Genomic DNA, 14,795 nt, shown 5'->3' on the forward strand with positions numbered 1-14,795 from the left:
TCCACACTGTTTGCAATTACCCAAACAGTGCAGGTAGGATAGGTCGTCTTATTAACCACCTAAAGGGGTATTCCCATGTCACACATGTATCATATATCCATACGATATGCCATAAATATTTAGTAGATGTGGGCCCCAGAATGCTAATCTCTTTTTATAAAGGGGGCGTGGCTCACAGGCTCCTCTGGGGCGTGTCTTAAGCTGCTCCTCATTATTACCCTATGAGTCACGCCCACTTAGTAAACTCCATAAAAAGTCACACCAAATAAGAAAGCTAATAACTCTGGAGCCGTTTGGCGGATTTAAAAAAAAAAAAAAAAAAAAAAAGCAGAATTCTCAGAGGAGCAGTTGGAATAAAATGAGAGCAAAAAATGTCACTTTTCACCTGGTGACAGGTCCACTTTAAATGCCATTCTAAAGGTTCTTGCATCAATGGTATTTAAAGTTATGTTTCCTGAAAACTAATTGCTTACCCCCAGGTTACCTACCATACATTGTTATGTATTTGCTTATTTTACTACATTCCAAAATGATCCTCCGTTTTAACTCTATTGTGTATATTCAGTGTAGAATGGTTTTCTTCTTTCTTGGAGCGCTGCAAGTTTCTACTGTAAACAGCTCTATTAGGGCTTTATTATCGCCTGCCTTGTTGGTCTGTTCCAGATACAGCCAAAAATACCAAACGAAAAAAGGTCAGTATGCAGAGGAAAGGTCAGACATCATAACAGACCCAATTGATGGCTCTCTTGTGATGGGTGGGTGAGTGCCCACTTGAGATCACAAATAGATATTGTTTTTTTGATGTGTGGCAATTACTTATTAATGTTTGATTTTAGGATGAAGCGCTCTCATTGCATATTAGCACAAACTAACAGTATATACTAAAAACTTTGTAAGGGGATATAACATCTATAAAAATTGCACCTTTAGAAACTGAAGTGTAATCGAATATGCTAAATAGGGTGCTCGGTACACCCTTGGTGTGGCCGAGAGGGTCAATGCACCGTTCCACCCACTGGTTTTGCAGGTTGCTACTTCCTTCACTGGTGATTGTGCAGACAGTGCTCACGCCAAGCAATCCAGTGCTGTGAATCACCAGTGAGGGAGGCAGAAAGGTGCAAAACCAGTGAAACGGTGCACCAAGCATCTTGGCCACACCAAGGGTGCACCAAGCCCCCTAATTTAATACTAAGGAAGAGAGAAAATCGCAGTAGGGTCTTATCCTGTTAAAATGGATAAAACAAATACATTTTATTCTAACCTGATTATGTTGTGATCACACAACATTTGGATGAGCATGTAATCCCAGCTGCAACAGGTCCATGGGTCTAGGGACTAAGTTGAGTTTTGTGGAATAGAAAAAGTAGAAAAATCCGCTCTTCTGGTGGACGGTAATGAATCCAGGTACACACTAGGATAATGTGTTTTTTTTATTTTGTATACGCCTTTCGAAGTACCATACTTCTTCAGGACATACCATACTTCTTCTTTAATCTTTTTTTGTAATACTGAAATGCCCAAGATTAACTCTTTCATATGATGTGACTTTCTTTTGGCGCCACATTTTTTTTTAAATATGACAGTATATATATGGCTGTAACCTGTCATTTGTTATATGTTTTTTTGCCCTGAAGAAGTATGTTACTTCGAAATGCATAGGCAAAATCCAAAAATGCAATCATTGAAAGCAATGATTAGAACACTAAAGGTGTGTGTTTTTTTGTGTTTTTTTTATTTTCTTTTATAGGTACAAGTCTATGGCTCAGATTCATCAAAGCTTTTACTCCAGAGTTTTTTATGCAATGCAGAGTTGAGTAAAAAATTAGCAATATTTGGCTGCTAGTTACTCCCATCCCTGACAAAATGGACAGACCTGGGTCAGGACAGGGGCACTGCAGGAGCGTGATGCCATCACTCGACTAATTCATGGCGAGATGTACTGTTCCTTACTTCAGAAATAATACATTAGTCTGTAACTGGAGTAAGATTTGTGGCAGGGCGCACACCACTTGTCAAACTCTCTTGGTTCATTAAGAGTTAAAATTGTATGTATCTCTTGTATACATGATATTTTGTGTTTGTGTGTTTTTATCACATAAGTAAATTATATTAAAGGGGTTTTCCACTGTCGTAATTTTTTTTTTTTTTTTAAAGATCTTCCTGGTCCTATCGTTCGTCCCATATGTCACCTTGCTGTCTTTTTGTTTCCTTGCGCATTCTCCTTTTTTATTCCGATGTGACCAACATCGGCCTCCAAGTTTCATTATTTCTAGTGCTGACTCACCCACCCCTACTATTCAACTGCAGATTCACGGGAAAACATGACTCAGAAAGCACATCAGACTAGACATGCAAATGATGTCAGCTATGACTTCCTATTTACCAGGGTTTGGAAAGAGAACAGCGACTTTCCATGGGGCGCTAGAATGGACACTCCAGTGTTTTTTTTTTTTTTTTTTTTTTAATTCATTCTGTCACTAGTTTCCCAATATCTATAATTTTCCTAGTATTATCTGATGTTGTTTTCCCTTTCTATCGGAAATATCATGGATATTTTCGGTTGAGTTGGTTTATGCTATCTCATGGTAACCCTATGGGAATGTCATGCTTTCATGTTCTGTGAATCTCAGTCACCAGAAGTTTCTGTATGATGAAAGAGCACACAATTTCTCCATAGGGTTAGACAAACTCATATCACCATTATTGATGATGATTAGGCAGCTCCTGTCATACAGTTATAATGAAGGAGGTGACAGCTAGTTTTCCCAAACTTTATACTACTTATAATCTAATTATAACAAAGCATAGAGGAATAAAATGTATGATAAGATATGGGAATCAAGATGGTGTCTGAATGAAAGAAAACTGGAGATTAAACTGTGTGGAAGTGAACTATATGTAAAGGTAGTACAGAGTGTGATAGTTAAGTGGTGTGGGTGCAGTTATGGAAATAAAAGAAGGGAGTGCTTCATTAATCTGGGCCGTCACTTGACCAAAAATGGTGCTGGTTCTGTAAGGTAAGAATGTTAGAAAAATATTTTTTTGGGACAGGAAGAATGCTGGGTGTGATTTTGGAGAATTAAGTTAAGAATATTAAAGAAGTTTTTCCATTATCCCTCTTCTCATACTTTATTTTTATCTTTCTTTGCAGGGAAAAAGAAATGCACATGTCCAGGTCTTGGCATCTTGTACACAGTTGTGTCTGCTTTTCTCTTCTCATCTAGCGCCTTGTTGGTTAAGTTAGTTGACGATATGCACTCTGTGCAAATCAGCGCGATTCGCTGTGTGTTCCAGATGTTCCTTGTGCTTCCGGGTTTAATTTATTTCAAGTAAGTCATGAAACTAAATATAAAAAATATTTAGAGGGCAGGTTCTTTGCGTTCTGTAGGCTTTCTTACATGACATGTAAGGGAATAAATTACAATTGACTTGTTACCAATCCTGACATTTGTTTTAGTAAGTACCGTACTTGTATTCCATATGATATAACCGTTCGTGAGCATCTTTTATGATTACTCAATTTTGTGCCCCCCTTCTGTTATTCATCCTGGAAGTGTAAATTGGGTGTTGCAAATTGTAGGTGTTTCCCTGCATGTCCTCATACTGTCGAATCAGCGCATCCGCTCATAGATGGTGTAGAGCCATAAACCCAACAGGTAAGGAAGACACAATACAGAGATCAAAGAAAAGATGCTCCAAGAATTACTCAAACACATGTGGTGAAAGCCGTTCGACCCGATACAGCAGGACGTAGGTTGGCTGGGGAAATATTCCAAAGTTTACTGAGAAGATACAACACTAAAATTGTCCAAAAACCAACACCTTTATTGTCACAAGGTTAAAAGCCCATATTGTGTAACCACTGACGCGTTTCTAGCTCTAAGTTTTAGCAAAGTTACTAACTGACAGAAAATGTTAAAGTAGAATGAACAAGCAATGAACATCCAACCAAAAACATGCATCGATATAGATCAGTCTACTATACAGTGATATGAAAAACTGTTTGCCCCCTGTCTGATTTCTTATTCTTTTGCATGTTTTTCACACATAAATGTTTCAGATCACAAAACAAATTTAAATATTAGACAAAGATCAGACAAGTAAACACAAAATGCAGTTTTTAAATGAAGGTCTTTATTATTAAGGGAAAAGAAAATCCAAACCTACAGGGTCCTGTGTGAAAAAGTGATTGCTCCCTAAACCAAATAACTGGTTGGGCCCTTAGCAGCAACAACTGCGATCAAACGTTTGCAATAACTGGCATTGAGTCTTCTGCAATGCTCTGGAGGAATTTTGGCCCATTCATCTTTGCAAAAGTGTTGTAATTCTGCCACATTGGAGGGTTTCTGAGCATGAACCGTCTTTTTAAGGTCATGCCACAGCATCTCATTCTGATTAAGGTCAGGACTTTAACTAGGCCACTCCAAAGTCTTAATTTTGTTTTTCTTAAGACATTCAGAGGTGGACTTGCTGGTGTGTTTTAGTTCGTTGTCCTGCTGCATAACCCAAGTTTTCTTCAGCTTAAGGTCACGAACAGATGGCTGGACATTCTCCTTTAGGATGTTTTGGTAGAAACCAGAATTCATAGTTCCATTTACCACAGCAAGTCTGAAACAGCAAAACAACCTCAGACCATCACACTACCACCACCATATTTTACTGTTCGTATGATGATCCTTTTCTGAAATGCTGTGTTACTTCTACGCCAGATGTAATGGGACATGCACCTTCCAAAAAGTTCAACTTTTGTCTCGTCAGTCCACAGAGTATTCTCCCTAAAGTCTTGGCGATCATTAAGATGTTTTCTGTCAAAACTGAGACGAGCCTTTATGTTCTTTTGCTCAGCAGTAGTTTTTGTCTTGGAACTCTGCCATGCATGCCATTTTTGTCCAGTCTTTTTCTTATGGTGGAGTCATGAACACTGACCTTAACTGAGGCAAGTGAGGCCTGCAGTTCTTTGGATGTTGTTGTGGGTTCTTTTGTGACCTCTTGGATGAGTCGTCGCTGCGCCCCATAGGTAATTTTGGCCAGCTGGCCACTTCTCGAACACTTCAGGTTCACCACTGTTACATGTTTTCACCATTTGTGGATAATGACTCCCACTGTGGTTCACTGGAGTCCCAAAGCTTTGGAAATGGCTTTATAACCTTTTCCAGACTGATTGATCTCCATTACTCTGTTTCTCATTTGTTCCTGAATTTCTTTGGATCGCAGCATGGTGTATAGCTTTTGAGGATTTTTTGGTGTACTTCACTTTGTCAGGCAGGTCCTATTTAGGTGATTTATTGATTGAGAACAGGTGTGGCAGTAATCAGGCCTGTGTGTTGCTAGGGAAATTGAGCTCAGCTTCCCAAAGATGTGATAAACCACAGTTAATTTATGTTTTAAGGAGGGGTGCAATCGCTTTTTCACCCTGTAGGTTTGAATTTCTTTTTCCCTTAATAATAAAGACCTTAATTTAAAAACAGCATTTTGTGTTTACTTGTGTTATCTTTGTCTAATATATTTAAATTTGTTTTGTGATCTGAAACATTTAAGTGTGACAAACATACAAAAGAATAAGAAATCAGGAAGGGGGCAAACACTTTTTCACACCACTATACCTGAAACTTAGTTATAAATCAATAAACAGAAAAAGAAGAAATGCTAAATATTAAGAGAAAGGAAAAAAAATACAAGCGAACACTCTAAACACCATAATCACTTTAAAGGGGGTTGTCCCCATTCAACAAACTTTTACGTGTAAAACCACCAATCTGAGCTTTACTTCCCTCCTTTGGTCAAGTTGTTGTGATGTCATGTTGACAGCACTGCAGAGAATTACTGAGCTCATTGGCTTATACTGTGCCGCTGACCCTGGTGATTGGCTGCTTAACGTCATTACCACTGCAGCCAAACCATCGAGATAGGAGAGACACAGCCCCAGACTCGGGTTGGTTATTTTTACAAGGATATGGACAAAAGTTTGTTGAAAGTTGAAAACCCCTTTTAGTAATGAAAAATATCAGCTTGTCTAATTTTCATACCCTCTGGCTGACAACTTGCAAAAGTTAAAATCCTGTATGCATATCAATTTAATAACTTGGGGAGATGATACATGAATGAACGCTAGGGCGGTTGTGCTGGTGCATGACCCTTAATCAATTCACGCAATTCAAGGATCGAGCCCCTTTTGTTTGCAGGGAAGCAAACAAACATCGCCAGAGGAGTTTGGCAGCGACTTTCTTCTTTCTCTCCATTGGAAACACATGAACTCTCAGCTGATCCAAGCCTTAGTGTATATGGAGAAATCGGGAGAGATGGATGTTGGACGAACAGCTCTGTCATGTGTATGGCCAGCTTCTGAGCATGCCATGTCTTTGTTGACTGACTGTCAGACCCTCCACGAAATAAGAGAGATTGGATGTGTCTTTGTTGACTGTCAGACCCTCCACGAAATCAGAGAGAGAGAGTGAAATCCAATCTTATCCAGTTGCTTCCAAAGATAAATGGTGGAACCATGGTGGCCATATAATGTGTAGGAGGACCTTCTGACATTTACCTGACAGATAAGATGGAGAAGGATGGGACATGTTTAATTACAATATCTTATTCTATGGCTTCCATGTGACATTAGCCACTGAACACATATGCATTCTCAGCCTAGGTGAGCATGCATATGTTTTGGGAAATTGGGGGGAGAAGGCTGTCAGCTACAGAGACCAAGCCAGATCTCAAATGACCCCATTAAAGGTCAGTGGGTTGCAGTGGGCCCAAGTGATATCCATTGCACAACCCCAGTGTGCACATAGCCTTATAATGATGATGATGAATAGGTTTCCCCAGCAGACAATCCGAATACTAAGAGGCCTCATACACATTAGACTATAGTGCGTTGCTGGTTGAGCGATCATTTATTGAAAGATCTTTATATCGACACATCCAGACACATTTTAGTCCATATTGTCCATACTTGTCAGTGACACCAGGCGATGAACAAATAGTCATTCTGGGAATGTTCTTTTAACAAAAGATGAAAACTTTCTCAATATAATATATATATTTTTTTGAACAAAAGATTTTTGGCTGACGTTTAGATGGAAAAATAAAAAATGGCCGACTTCATTTTAAAATGAAGACCGTTAGTGATCGGTTGGCTAAAACCATTGTTCATTTGCAAGTTTTTTGCCTGACAAATAATTGTTTTGGTTCAAATCTGTCATTTTCATCACCTTTAATGTAGTATTATGGGACCTTAGGGCTATATATCACCTACATAATAGAGCCTCGGTGCTGTTATTACTTAGATCTCTGCCCATGATGACGTATCGGTCAAATTCTAAGTTTCTGTGGATAATATTTTGTCTTTATTCCTTATAGGCTTGGATTCTTAGGACCCAAGGATCAAAGGATTTTCCTTTTCCTCAGAGGACTTCTTGGCTCCTCTGCCATGATACTGCTGTATTACGCTGTTCAGTCCATGCCCTTGGCCGACGCCACCGTTATCATGTTCAGCAGCCCGGCCTTTACTTCCATCTTTGCTTGCATTTTCCTCAAGGAGAAGTGTTCAATCTGGGACATCCTGTTCATGCTCTTCACCCTAGTAGGAGTTATTCTCATAGCCCGGCCTCCTTTTTTGTTTGGGTCGAACAGTGACGACTTTGAGGGTGACTACTCCAGCCACATGAAGGGAACTATTGCTGCAGTGGCCGGTGCCATTGGTGCTTCGTTGACTATCGTGGTGCTGAGAAAAATGGGCAAGTCTGTGCATTACTTTCTGTCCATCTGGTACTACGCCATCATTGGCCTCATCGAGTCTGTCATTGCCGTGTCTGCTCTTGGCGTCTGGCGGCTACCTTACTGCGGAGCAGACAGATGGCTTCTGGTATTTATAGGCGTCCTGGGCCTGGGAGGTCAGGCATTTTTGGTAAAGGCTTTACAGATTGAGAAGGCCGGGCCAGTATCGGTCATGAGGTGCATGGATGTGGTCTTTGCTTTTATTTTTCAGGCTATTTTCTTTCACCAAACGCCGACTTGGCTAACAATCGGCGGGGCTCTCTGTGTTGTCGCCAGCACCGCTGGCACTGCCATCCTCAAGTGGTACAACACCTCAAAGAAGAAGAGTGAAGTAGACTAAGTGCTCCTAGCTCCATCACTCTTTGGATATCATGGCATCTGTGCACTGTAGGACACCTTTATTTTTACATATATATATATAGTTTACATTTTTCTTGCGGTGGTTCTCTGTATAGTCAACCACAGTTTAATGTTCTTTCCTAAAGCGTTAGGGCTTTCCTCTGAGCACTACGTTGCTGTTTCAGTCGGAATCTCCCCAAAAAAAGAGGATTCTGATGAAAACCCCGATGGAGCCACTCACTTGAATGATGCCAATGGAGTCATTCTGGACTATCTGGTCTCCTTCCGGGCAGTGTTTGTCTTTTTTTTAGACATTAACAAACAACATTTTTCTAATAAAAAAAAAAAAAGATGAACGGAGGCAAGATGGTGCCCAGAGTGACTCCGTTGAGGATTCTGTTGGAATCTTGTTCTTCTGGAACTTCTAGAAATTCCGACGCGGTTCTCAGAGGAGATCTCTATATGTTTTTGAACCTAGTCTTAAAGGGGTTGTCCGGTCTAAACTGTTAAGTCTGCAGTCACTTTGTGTGACTGCAGAGTTATGAATCCCCCCAGTGCACGCACTGTGAGCTGCAAGGATTCGCCGGTTTCTGAGCCAGGACCGGCGAGTACATATGTGGTATACATACTCCCAGACAAAACCCATCCAGTGGGCGTGGACTTGTATTGAGCGAGGCTGAGTCCTGTCTAGTGACATGGCCAACCAGTGGGTGCGGCCGTCCAGTGGGAGCGGCCTCGCTTAATACAAGCGTATGAAGCGATGCCGTACCGACTAGTCGGGCTCTGGCCGGGAGTATGTACAATGCATGCGTTCCCGCCGGTCACGGCTCAGAAACCGGCGAATCCCCGCAGCACATAGTGCATGCGCGGGGAGCATTCATAAGTCTGCAGCCACACAGACTGACTGCAGACTTATCGATTTGGACCGTACAACCCTTTTAAAAATATTTAGATGCATGGCGGCCAAACAGAGGCCAAAAGGACACTTTTTTGACCTCTGCTAAATGAGGGCCCGTGGATTGACTAATGTATACGCAAAAGAGTCTACATTAGGCTGATTGCTTAGACGAATGTAGATTTGGAAAGTTCCTCTAAATGTATAGGTTGTATAAGATATTAATATACCACTATAAAAATTAGACTCTAAAATAAATCATTTTTCATTTGGGATAAAACCAAATTGTGCAGATGTAGCTCGGCGGGCATTTTTAGTACATAATCCTGGGCTGTTTGTGTAAATATACAGTTATATAACCTGCCATTATGTAAATGCCACTGACTTTTATCTGAGATATATGTATATCCATAATAACATGTTCACTTTCTGGTATTTGCAGTCAGGCCGACCATAGACGGCTGTGATCATTCTGCACAGTAACATGCCGGCACAGACATATGTTATTATTTCTATAGGGCGGGGGGTCCCAAACAAGGAAAATGTGAATATTCTGGTAAAAATCCACCATACACCGATCATGAATAAAATCCTCTGAATTCTCCGGCAGTGCCATTTACCATCTGTCAGCACCTCTCTCTGTAAATTATGATGATAATACAAGTCATGTGGACAAGTTCATTTATACAAGTCACAATATAACTTCTAATATCAATACAATTTACCGGAAAGGGATTATTATTCCATATCATGCACACCACAGCTGCTGCAGAACCTCTTTCTGAAGAGCACGGGGAAGATTCTTGTTATCTGTTGATCTCGATCCCTTTGGAAGAGGTTTGCACCATTTCATGCGTGGAATCTGATGTTCTGCAGCATCTGAGATATCTAAGTGTGTATTCCACACCGCAGATGCTGAAGAACTTCTTTTTTTTAAGGAGGAGCATTAAGTCAGCCAGAGGATGACACAGGAGAATGAATGTCCTACAGATGCAATCTGTGACTCACATACTCTGCAGCAAGAGACGAGCAGCCAATCTGCGGCGCTGCTTATCTCACATAATTGTCAGATTTCTACAAATATTTTTTAAGTTGTGTCCATCAGACATTTCCATTGAGGGATTTTAGAATTTTTTTTAAAGCGATTACTTTAGGTCAGGATCACACTGGGGCGAATAGGGCCCAATTGTGGAATTTATTCCGGTGGCCCAAATTGATCGCTAAATGGTCATACAAAGCAGAAACATTAAAATAATCTAAAAAAAACAAATATATAGGGTCATTGTAACCCCTAAGGAGGTTGTTCCATGTCTTCTTTCTCCGTGAGGCTGGACACGAGCGCTTTGTTGCTGAACGCCTATAGAGTGTTCACAGACCGTTTTTAGAGATTTTGGTTATAATTACCTCTAATTATATATATATATATATATATATATATATATATATATATATATATATATATATATATATATATATATATATCTCTAATTATACAGTACACACCCCAACCACACACTGGACACAAGCACACATGAGACACATGGCAAATACTTGCCACACACATACAAAATGCACAGCAAATTATTCACACAGTGGACACATCCTACACATACATAGGACATGTGTAGGACCCCCACTCATTGGTGGGGTCACAAGCCTAGTTGTACATAAAACACATGCCGCACACACACGCGATGTCACATACATACAGGGGGCCTAGTGCGATGTTTTTACTCAATGGGGTAGGTTTATATATATATCTAGTAATGAATCATTAATCGGCTTGGTTTCCTTCACAAGTATCAAAGGGGCAAACTATGTTTATTTCTGAACGACAAAGTTGACCAAGGCTGTTAGTTGTGTAGGGTACACAGGGTGTCCATAAGGTGTATGACCTTTGTTTAGTTTGTACGCTCGAAAGAACTCCTGGCATAGACAATAATCAATGAACCATAAGATTTTATTAACCCAATGGAGAGTTTTTTTCAACGTGGGAACTCTCAGATGATGGAACCACTTGTAATTCATACAAGAAAAGGTATCGAGGTTCCGTAAATCACCGGCCGGGAGTCGGAGACACAGAGTGACAAAGTCTGAGCGAGAACGGCCCCGAGTTATTGGTCCTGATAGAAGCCACATTATATTACATTGTCGCCCAACCGTGCTCAGATATTAGTCTCCAATAATAACATAGAAGAACAGGTTACGTAGGCACACATCATTGCCTCTGTAATATATTTAATTGGCTTCCATGATAATCGGAACTTGGCCTCGACATTTATTAAACAAAAGAAAAAAAGACCCAACATGGCTAAAAATCCACACGGTTCTCACAGATAGTAGACTGGGAACCAACGTCCTTAAGATACCGACCTTGAGATTTTTAACCATAGCACATTGGAAGTCAAAATTATATCCAGATAATACAATAGGCTGAGATTCAAGGTCACTAAAGCAATTTGTGAGAAGAGATAGAGATGAGTGAATGTTTATGTGTAACCCTTAAAACTCCCTGATTATCACAGTATGAAAACCACATCCCCCCCCGCAGTACTTTATGTCACAATGTTCCAAAGAGTTCAGAAATGTGAGTAGGTGTCAGAAAGGAACCTACAGGTATACATTGGGAGCTACAGTGCTGGCCAAAAGTATTGGCACCCCTGCAATTCTGTCAGATAATACTCAGTTTCTTCCTGAAAATGATTGCAATCACAAATTCTTTGGTATTATTATCTTCATTTAATTTGTCTTCAATGAAAAAAACACAAAAAGAATTGTCCTAAAGCCAAATTGGATATAATTCCACACCAAACCTAAAAAAAGGGGGTGTACAAAAGTATTGGCACCCTTTGAAAAATCATGTGATGCTTCTCTAATTCGTGTAATTAACAGCACCTGTAACTTACCTGTGGCACCTAACATGTGTTGGCAATAACTAAATCACACTTGCATCCAGTTAACATGGATTAAAGTTGACTCAACCTCTGTCCTGTGTCCTTGTGTGTACCACATTGAGCATGGAGAAAAGAAAGAAGACCAAAGAACTGTCTGAGGACTTGAGAAACCAAATTGTGAGGAAGCATGAGCAATCTCAAGGCTACAAGTCCATCTCCAAAGACCTGAATGTTCCTGTGTCTTCCGTGCGCAGTGTCATCAAGAAGTTTAAAGCCCATGGCACTGTGGCTAACCTCCCTAGATGTGAACGGAAAAGAAAAATTGACGAGAGATTTCAACGCAAGATTGTGCGGATGGTGGATAAAGAACCTTGACTAACATCCAAACAAGTTCAAGCTGCCCTGCAGTCCGAGGGTACAACCGTGTCAACCCGTACTATCCATCGGCGTCTGAATGAAAAGGGACTGTATGGTAGGATACCCAGGAAGACCCCACTTCTTACCCCGAGACATAAAAAAGCCAGGCTGGAGTTTGCCAAAACTTACCTGAGAAAGCCTAAAACGTTTTGGAAGAATGTTCTCTGGTCAGATGAGACAAAAGTAGAGCTTTTTGGCAAAAAGCATCAACATAGAGTGTACAGGAAAAAAAAAGAGGCATTCAAAGAAAAGAACACGGTCCCTACAGTCAAACATGGCGGAGGTTCCGTGATGTTTTGGGGTTGCTTTGCTGCCTCTGGCACTGGACTGCTTGACTGTGTGCATGGCATTATGAAGTCTGAAGACTACCAACAAATTTTGCAGCATAATGTAGGGCCCAGTGTGAGAAAGCTGGGTCTCCCTCAGAGGTCATGGGTCTTCCAGCAGGTCAATGACGCAAAACACACTTCCAAAAGCACTATAAAATGGTTTGAGAGAAAGCACTGGAGACTTCTAAGGTGGCCAGCAATGAGACCAGACCTGAATCCCATAGAACACCTGTGGAGAGATCTCAAAATGGCAGTTTGGAGAAGGCACCCTTCAAATATCAGGGACCTGGAGCAGTTTGCCAAAGAAGAATGGTCTACAATTCCAGCAGAGCATTGTAAGAAACTCATTGATGGTTACTGGAAGCTTTTGTTCGCAGTTATTTTGGCTAAAGGTTGTGCAACCAAGTATTAGGCTGAGGGTGCCAATACTTTTGTCCGGCCCTTTTTTGGAGTTTTGTGTGAAATGATCAATGATTTGATTTTTGCTTCATTCTCTTGTGTTTTTTCCTTGCAAGCAAATTAAATGAAGATAATAATACCAAAGAATTTGTGATTGCAATCATTTTCAGGAAGAAACTGAGTATTATCTGACAGAATTGCAGGGGTGCCAATACTTTTGGCCAGCACTGTATATATTACATAGGTGGCTCAGTGGTTAGCACTGGAGTCCTGGGTTCAAATCCCACTACAGACAACATCTGCAAGGAGTTAGTTTGTTCTTCCACACTCTAAAGACATACTGATAGGGAAGTTACATTGTGAGCACCAATGGGGACAGTGTTGATAATGTCTATAAATTGCTGTGGAATATGATGGCTATTAGTGATAAGCGAGCATGCTCGTTACTCGAGATGTACGAGCATGCTCGGGTGTTTTCCGAGTATCTTCGGGTGCTCGAATGTTATGTTTGAGTCACTCCGTGCTCATGATTTGCGACTGTTAGACAGCTTTAATACATGTGAGGAATGCCTAACAAGCAGGCATTCCTCACATGTATTAAAACTGTCAAACAGTTGCAAATCAAGCACACACAGTGACTCAAACATAACACCCAAGCATCCGAATATACTCGGAAAACACCCGAGCATGCTCATCACTAATGGCGATTTAAAAGCGAGTGTAATACATCAATGCTGGTCATGGCTTTTTCAATCCAGGCCATTAATCTACTGATGATTGGCTACATACAAGCTGATCTGTAGTCTTTTTAAGCAGGTTGACAAGCACTTTACCGTATGTGCAGAGCATGATCTTTAGTGCAATTGTTCTGCCCCCACACAATATGTCATAGGCAGCACATTCCCTATTTACACAGGACGATGTGCTGTTGATGACCATCATTTTTAAGCCAGCTTAAAAATTAAACTGGATAAACAAGTGTTTTGAAAAAAAGAAACAGAAAATGTCGGGTGTGCACAGAACAAGCCCACCCGTCCAGTTTGTTTCTCCTGCTGACATCTTTTCCAGAAGCACTGGCCTCTTCTTCTTGGTCAGCAGATAACAGGGTCTTAGACATTTTTTCCTGAATTGGAGGCATCTTATCCCTTCCTCCCGCACGTCTGTATAGGACAAAGGCATTATATATGAAATTTAGGTTAAATGGCCAGACAGCTTTTTATCTTACCTTTGTGCTGTACAGATATGTGGAGAATAGGGACTGTCTTCTTTTTTGCTTGCCGCTTTATGGTTTTATGACTTGATCATAAGCATTAACGCCACTTTATCAACTTGCTGTATTCCTGTTCAGGTGATGGATCTACAATAGACTGGTTCTGCCATGTGGGCTGAGAGTAAAAAATGTTTTTACATGATGGGTGGGCCCCATATTCTTTGACACCAGACCCTTGTGTCTCGGTGGGGGGGGGGGGGGGGGGGAAACACAGTCTGCAGTGGAGCCTCTCTTTAAAACTTACAAGGGACTTCAATTTTCTCGGATGACCCACTTATACCCTAAGGCCACGTTCACACGTTCAGTATATTACATCAGTATTTGTAAGCCAAAATCAGGAGTGGAACAATCAGAGGAAAAGTATAATAGAAACACGTCACCACTTCTGCATTTATCACCCATTTCTAGTTTTGGCTTCCAAATACTGATGTGAAATACTGACCAAATACTGAATGTGTGACCGTAGCTTAAGGAAA

General features: G+C 40.7%; 1 protein-coding gene across 2 annotated transcripts in view; it reads left to right on the forward strand.

The window, feature by feature from the left end:
- Window positions 1-13,184, forward strand: part of SLC35G1 (solute carrier family 35 member G1) — a 39,798-nt gene extending 26,614 nt beyond the window's left edge. For both annotated transcript variants that reach the window (XM_073685266.1, XM_073685265.1), the window contains 2 exons: window positions 3,152-3,329; window positions 7,360-13,184. In XM_073685266.1, coding sequence (XP_073541367.1) covers window positions 3,152-3,329; window positions 7,360-8,116 — 935 coding nt within the window. In that variant the 3' untranslated portion in view covers window positions 8,117-13,184. The remainder of the gene's footprint in view (window positions 1-3,151; window positions 3,330-7,359) is intronic.
- Window positions 13,185-14,795: the final 1,611 nt, after the last annotated feature.

This window comes from Phyllobates terribilis, unplaced genomic scaffold (assembly GCF_046119375.1).
Source record: "Phyllobates terribilis strain yellow unplaced genomic scaffold, ASM4611937v1 Scaffold_5__5_contigs__length_657084704, whole genome shotgun sequence".
In the NCBI taxonomy this organism is placed as follows: Eukaryota; Metazoa; Chordata; class Amphibia; order Anura; family Dendrobatidae; genus Phyllobates; species Phyllobates terribilis.